The 7436-nt window shown below is 49.2% G+C and overlaps 1 protein-coding gene across 3 annotated transcripts in view; it reads left to right on the top strand.

Moving 5' to 3' along the window:
* Positions 1-3155: 3155 nt before the first annotated feature.
* LOC102061021 (uncharacterized) overlaps positions 3156-7436 on the top strand; it is a 28592-nt gene continuing 24311 nt past the window's right edge. For 2 of the 3 annotated variants that reach the window (XR_012582718.1, XR_012582719.1), the window contains exon 1: positions 7098-7238. Coding sequence is in view for 1 of the 3 variants with exons in the window: in XM_005479337.4 (XP_005479394.1) it covers positions 3510-3537 (28 nt within the window). In the remaining 2 variants the exon portion in view is untranslated. Of the gene's footprint in view, positions 3538-7097; positions 7239-7436 lie in introns of those variants that run through there. The other variant, XM_005479337.4, reaches the window with a different exon arrangement.

The raw sequence follows: 7436 nt of genomic DNA on the forward strand, positions 1-7436 counted from the left end.
AAAAAAAAAACCAAGAGAAGACAAATGTTGCAATCAATAGGACAAACTTCTGCTAAAGTGCTAGGAATGGGATTTCTTCTCCCTCAGTTATTTGAATCTATAACTGACAGAACATTTTTATCAGGACCATTGCTTTCTCTCTCGCCGTTTACACCTGAATAGGGAGGTCTAGAAATCCACCCTTTGGAGGTGAGGAAGAAAAGACCAGTCTGTCAGAGAAACCTCTAACAACTGAAGGGGGAACAACGGTCTTTATTAAGGATATTGGGTAGCAGAATTACCTTGGCGGGGGCGGGAGGCGTTGTAAAACATCCATTTGCAAAAGGCTCTCAGGCTGAAACCCTTTCATCGGTGGCGAGGGGAGGGGGAGGCAGGGCGGGGGCTCGCAAACCCCCAGCTATCTCCATTTGTCAGCGGCACAGAGGAGGGGTCGCGAAGGCAGCGCTGCGGAGGGGTGGCTGCCCGGTGGTCCGCCCGCCCCGCCGCTGCTGCCCCGAGCGGGACCGGCCCGGGAGCGCCGAGCGCGGCGGGCTCGGAGCGGAGCCGGGACCCCCGGCCTTTCACTTTCGTGCCCACCGCACCAGCCTGGGCAAGGGGGAAGTGGGGGAGGAGAGCAGGGAGGGAAGGCGAGCGCCCTGCTGTATTGTTCCCCTGCCGAATTGATATGCTAATTCCCCTTGTGAGGGCATCACAAAGAACACCTTGCACTTCTGAAAGACTTTTGTGTCCTGGACGGAGAAGTTTATTATCAACTAATTAGCAACAACTTCTAGCAATGAGTTGGGTTACATTTTCATAAGCTTTGAACAAACATCCTGAGCTGCGTTGTGTCAGGATGATGGGCTTGCTAAGGAAAATAGAGTCCTAAATAAGGGAACGAGCTTTAATAATTAGCGCCTGCTATATACGGAGCCTCTGTCGACGTAAGTCTTCTTCCGAGGCTTTTGATTCAGGTTGCTTCCAGGATTGCAAAGGACCATGACAAGCACTCTACAAAACAAAATCTTACTCAGGGATGACTAGCCATTTTCCCGGTCGTATTAAGGTTCTTTTCTTACAACCAAAGAGCATTTTAAACTACCTTGATAACGCACCGAGGATAATCAGTACATGAAGAAGCTCAGTACAATTAAGCATATTCATATTAAATGTTATTTTGAGAGGCTTGTTGTACTCAGTCTAGCACTTTGAATATAAAAATCCTCTGGGAAAATGAAAGGGCATATTTGAAATTACAAGAAGAAACTTCTATAAATTTCACAGGCTTTCTATTTGTTGTGGTGGAGTTTGTTGGGGGTTTTGATATTTCTTTTTTTATTTGGTTTGGTTTTTAATTCTGTATTACTCTTCTTGTAGCTCTTAAACAGAAGGAGGACCGGGTCTCAGTACTGGGGTAGCTCAGTTCTCTCATTGCAGACTTCTTGTATGTTTGGAAGCAGAAGTATATGCTGTTTCTTTGGCTGCTAGTGAAACTAGGAAAAACAAGAGGACTTTACTTTTATCACTGCAGCAAGCACTAGTTATTTTCTGCTTGGCTTTATGCAACCAAAATAGAGCAGAAACTATCCTCAGAAGATAGGCACGTTCTATGGTTTACTGATTGACTGGAATTCTTATTGACTGGAAACAACGTACTTACAGCTTCACATTATGCTGTCGGGTTTTGGCTTTTGAGGTGCGTGATGTGGTGTGGGAGTGTCATATTGCAGTTCGAGTCAGTACTAGGTTGATTTTGCAGTTCAGGCATGGATTTCCAGTGTGGCTTCCTCAACCTGCCCTGGTCCTGAGGAGAGCACTGAGGGAGCTGCAAGCCTTGGGCCCATATTGGGATGCAGAGAAAGGCAGATCGGCCCTGGCTGCTTTTGCAATTCAATTTATCCTCTCCTATTCAGTTCATTTAATGGGCAAACACACTCTCCATCACTCGGTCTCTTTCTGTCCCCTTCTCCAAGCAAATTCATTTGTTTAAAATCCTAAAAGGTGGTATAAGGTCTTATTGAAACCCAGCAACGTAAGGGGTGGGAGTGGATTAGATTCCTTCATTTCCTTTTGGTAATCCTAAATGCAGCTATCTCTGGTTCCGTAATCTCCTCTAGAGTCGGATTACCGCCCATTTGAGCAAGTGCAGCTGGAATTAGGGGGTGACAAGCATGCAAAGAAAGTGCCAAGAACTCCTGAGGTGACAGAGATGTCGGGGTGGCTCTGGCCACCCTGGTGTCCCCTGGGGCACCCCGGGCGGTGATGGGGGCGGCCCTGAGCAGGGCAGTGCCGGCCTTTCCTCTCGCTGCGGCTCCGCGGCGCCAAGGGCCACCGCTGGGTCCCTTTGGCGCTTCATTTGCCTGGTGACGGGCTCCTGCCAGCTCCTGACGAGCCACACCGCCATACACAAACATGTAGTTACATATATTTTCATATATATATAGACACACATATACATGAATGGATGTTCTTGCATCCACTAGTATAAAGAATAAACATAAAATAGGCTATGAAATGTGGAGCAAGCACAGCCTTGTTTATGCTTATCTCTGCCCACCTGGAAAAAGTAACCCTGCATGAAAACACACATTTCTGTGTGTGGTCATTTTTTAAAACAATCCCTCATATTTGATTGAAATGGAATATGCCACGGTGTATATCTAAGATTAAAGCTTTATTTTTAGAGGCCTGTAATCCTTTCAAGGAGGTTTTGTTGATATAAGACTTCATTGGAAAGTAATTGTGGATTGTACAGCTCTGACCTTTACAGAAAGCAGGGTGTGGGTCTGGATAGCTGAGAAATACTGTGCATCAATTTCTTGTGAAGCCCCTGCAGACCAGCTAAGTATGCATACAAGTTCAAGAATTTATTTAAAAGGTTACAATTAGTGGTTCAGTCGTCAAAACTGGGGACGTGGTATTTTTATGCTAGGCGAAATACACTATTTAAATATATTTTAAAAATAAATAAATAAAAAAGAATAAGGCCAGGCCTTCTGCACAAATTGGAGGCAGCTAAATGCTCTTTTGTGCCTGCAGCTCTAAGAAGGCTGTGATGCATGTGAAGGAAAGTGACTGACTTAACTCATTGGGATTCAGGGAACGGCCTGCCCTCTTTTGAAAAAAAAAAAAAAAAAAAGAAAGAAAAAAAAGCAAGAAGAAGAAGAAAAGTAAGTGTGTATGTGTGTGTGGTGTGTGTGCGTATTCGTGTATGTGTGTGTGTGACAGAGAGAGAGAGGAAGAGAGGGAGAGGAGGGGGAGATTCAGAGTCCTGCTTTCCTGAGCTGAGAGCTGCTGGTTCCCAAGCCGAAAGTATTAGGAGAAACACGGCTTCTTGTGTCTTTGCTGCATTTGCACAATGAAATCACTTCTATTTTTATTCTTGCTAACCGGCCGCTTTTGCTTGAATCCACTCCGAGCCATGGACGACGGGAACAAAAAAAAAAAAAACTACTTAAAACCAACTAAACCAAAAAAATAAAATAAAAAAAAAAGGAAAAGAAAACCCTAACAAACCCAACCACGCTGGGATGAGGATTACTCACTTTAGCGCTGCCTGTAAGTACAAAGTCTCTTGCTGCATTTCAGGGCGATAGTGACAGGCTGCTGTTTAGGTTGGGGTTGCTGCGGTTTGTTTTGGTTCTTTGTTTTCTCCCTCCTTTTTTTCTTTTTTCTTTTTGCCTTAAATATGTCATCCTCTCTTTTTCAGTCTTCTGCCGGTTTGCTACCATAAGGAAATAAAGGCGGGAGAGGGAGAGGGGCGGGCGGCTGGGCACAGCGCGGTGCGGAAGCAGGGCAGCAGCCGGGGGTGCGGGGCTCCGCGGGCGCGGAGGAGCGCCCGGTGCCGCAGTGAGACGCACAGAGGGCTGTTCTCAGCACCACTTTGGATGGTTTGAATTTCTTTTTTCTTTTTTCTTTTTCTTTTTTTTTTTTTTTTTTTTTTTTGGCCGGGAATGTGCGCGCCTGTGTGCGTACATCCACATCCCCAGGCAGCGTGGTCATGCTTGGGTCTCTGTAGTGCAACTTGAGTCCGCCCAGCTCGAAGGAATGCGGTGGTGAAAACAGCTTTCCAGCTGTTTGGTTTTTTGGGATTCCAACCCCCCTCCCCCCCCCCACAGACACACTCCTCAAGTGTACATGTGATGGTGTTACTTTTCCGTGGCAGGATTTGCTTAAAATAAACTAAGACCAAAACTGTCTCTCTCGCGCCTAGCGTAGTCGCTTTTCTCCCCCTCCCTTTCCTCCTTTCTTTATTTCTGTGAGAGCGCTCCTGGGAAAGCGGATCGGATAGAGGGCAAGGCTTTTGAAATCGTGGGGGAAAATGTAAGAGAATTCAGAGGGTCCGGGCTTTCTTTGTGTGGTGCTGAAACCGCGGAGCTTCTTTGTGCTTTGGAAGGAGAAAATGGCGAGTCCTATTGTGTTTAGGCCATTTTCTTCCGGTACAAGGGTTTCCCCCAAATCCTAAATACTTCAGGGCTCTTTTGAAAGAAATCTCCCAGCCTACGAAGTGTGAATGGCTTCAGCTCTGCCTTTTCCCCAGCCGGTAGCACATCATATTCTAGAGAGCCCACACATTTCTCTTTGCAGGGCTAGTGCACAATTTCTAAAGCTGCCGCATTCAGAGCCTCTTGCAGCGTAGGGGCTGTTCCAACTGCTCTTTGCCCGAGTTATTCAGCTCGGGGGAGCAGGTTATGAGAGAAAGAAGGGGACTGAAGACATAATATTTCGAGACCTGCCCTTGCTTTTAAATGCTAAGGAACAGAGTTAGCCAATTGTGTGTGTGTATGCGCCTGTGTGTGTGTGTGCGTGTGTGTGTGATATGAGAAAAGACTTGTCAACGGCGAAGCCTGACTTTTCCACTAAATTATTTAAAATTTATGTATCTATATACATGTATGTGTACGTGAGAGAGAGTGTATCTCTGCACATGCATGTAGCTAGGTAGCAAGATCTTTCTTTTAGGACCAGAATGAGGCCATATGTATATATGCAAAGTGATATTTCAGAGGATATTTAACCATCGTATGCAAGTTATTTCTGCTGCAACTTCTAATGAAAAAAAAATAGTTTGCAATTGTGTCAGTTCTCCTCAGGTCATCGCCTAGGTAGGTACCGGTTACTAAAAACCGCATCTGAATTTGCACGTTAATCCATTTAAGGAAACAAATGAGAATCCGAGGTTTAAAGACCACTTTACATTAGAATATGGGTTTGCCCAGGCCCCAGTGATTAAAAGCTCTCTGAAAAAGGAGAGCTAACAAATAAAGCCCAAGAAAGGTAAATCCTCACTACCACCTACTTCCAAGGTGCTGAATTTGAAAAAACAAATGTATTAATAATAACAACAACACCAGCAGCAGCAGCAAAGCCGAGGTGTTGGTGGAGCTCCGCGGAGGGTGGCAGGATCCCCGGCCCCTCGGAGTGGCGGGCCGCGCTGGCGCGGAGCGGCGCGCAGGGCCACGGGCACGGCCGCGGGAGCAGCGCCCGCTGCCGCCGGCGGGTCAGGACCATGGACAGGGACCGGGCGAGGATGGAGCCGGCTGGTGTCACCCCGGGAAAGGGCAGTGAGGAGCTGTCGGCCCCCACGGAACGCCGGGACCCCGAGCTGTTCTGTCTTTCTTGTTATCCCTCTCGTGTGCCTGCTCAAAATTCTAGGCAAAAGACTTGAGAAATTACATTTATAATTCTCCTGCAGGAGAGCAAGCTCTGCTAAAATGCCATGCCAGTGATTTCTCTTCTCACTGCTCGCAAAAGAAGTAAAAGGATCTCTCCATTCTGCATACGATTGCTTTTTCCCTTCAACTCCGAGCCAAAAATAAATCTACTGCTCGGATCGGCTGAATGACAGTGGTGTAAATTAAATTGATTTTATCAGTGACCAAGTTCCACAATTGGAAAAATTAAATGCCACTTTGACAGACAAGGATAATATGGAACAGATCTATAAAACAGCTCCTTTGAACAACAACAACATCAACCCAACAGGAGCCTAGATACTGGCGATCCCTTCTTCTTCAGCCTGCTCCGTTATGTCACATCGTCTAGTTTGCCTTTCTGCAGTACCGAAATGATTGAAACCATTGTTTGATGCAAAGGGAGTAGTGATGATGAGTCATGGACTTTATGCCACAGCAAAAGCAACAGACGTGGTTCTCAGGCAAATGTCTTTTTTTATTTTGATCGCGCTTCTAATTGGATTCCCCTTTCAGATGTACTTTGCGGCACTTCCAACCCACCCTACAGCTCCAGCAAACTCGGGGCTGAGCCACGGGAACGACGAGCCGCTCTGCCTCCACCTAAGAACTGCAGAAACGCACCCTCCAAGTCCTTTAGCCAGGAGAACCCTGCTCCAGCGCCTGCCGCCGGCCCGGCAGGGCGAGAGGAGGCCTTGAGCCGCCTCAGCGCTCCCTGCGCCCCCGGCCCGGCTCGGCCCGGCTCGGCTCTGCTCGGCTCGCTGCCGCCCGCCGGGGCCTGCCTGCCGCAGAGGCACCGCGCAGCTCCGGGACAGGGAGAGGGCTGTCCCCGCACGGCCAGCGAGCCGCTCCGGGACGGGCACGGCGGGAACAAAGCCGCGGGGCACGGCGCGGCCCGGCACGGCCCGGGGCTGGGCTCGGGGCTCCGGGCAGCTGCGGGCGGGAGGGAGCGGGGCTGGGGCGGCGGGGCCGGGGGCGCGGCGGTGCCGCAGTGAGGGGGGGTCGGCGCTGCCGTGAGGGGAGGGTGGCCTCTGGGTGAGCCGGGAACCAGGCTCCTCTTCCTCGCTATGACTGTACAGATTCATGTGACATTGAGGTTGGGGAGGGCGGGGGGTGGAGGGAGAGGACCCGGAGGGAAGGGGGAGGGTTGAACTTTCTGCCGGGCTCGGCTTTTCACACCTTTCTCTCCCGATGATGCTTGAGGACGTTTTGGGAGAGAGCGGCTCGGCGGGGTCCCCTCCGAGCAGGTCCCCCTCGACCTTGCAGGGACCCGGCCGGGCGGCGCGGGTCTGGGATTGTGCCGGGTTTCAAGGACACGGGAGATGATCAGGACTTTGGGAGCCAACATCTGCCTGGCTGGTGACGTCAGCAACCCCGTGTAATCCTCTTGTACTGAAGGCAGATGCCTTATTTGTTTGGCTGGAGAGGCATTAATCCCTAATTCTGGAGCAGCAAGCGAGGGGGAGAGACCGGACCGCTTCCTATCCCCCGAAAGCAGCTAGAGGGGCTCTCCTCTCCTGAGCTCCCCGGCTCCGACTGGGTGGAGGAGCCGCCAGCCCTCGGCAGGTTTGACCATTTTCTTTTTGATTGTGCATCTCTTTTTTGGTATTTGGAGTGGGTTCCTATTTCTTATTTTTATTTGGATGCTTGGATTTCTCCCTATGATTCTTTGCTCTAGTACCGTCCTCAAGACGAAAAAGAAGGGGGAACTACTGTTCCCCACCCCCTTCACAGTCCTTTAATTTTATTGTTTTCTTTTCTTCT

The sequence above is a fragment of the Zonotrichia albicollis genome, chromosome 1, assembly GCF_047830755.1.
Source record: "Zonotrichia albicollis isolate bZonAlb1 chromosome 1, bZonAlb1.hap1, whole genome shotgun sequence".
In the NCBI taxonomy this organism is placed as follows: domain Eukaryota; kingdom Metazoa; phylum Chordata; class Aves; order Passeriformes; family Passerellidae; genus Zonotrichia; species Zonotrichia albicollis.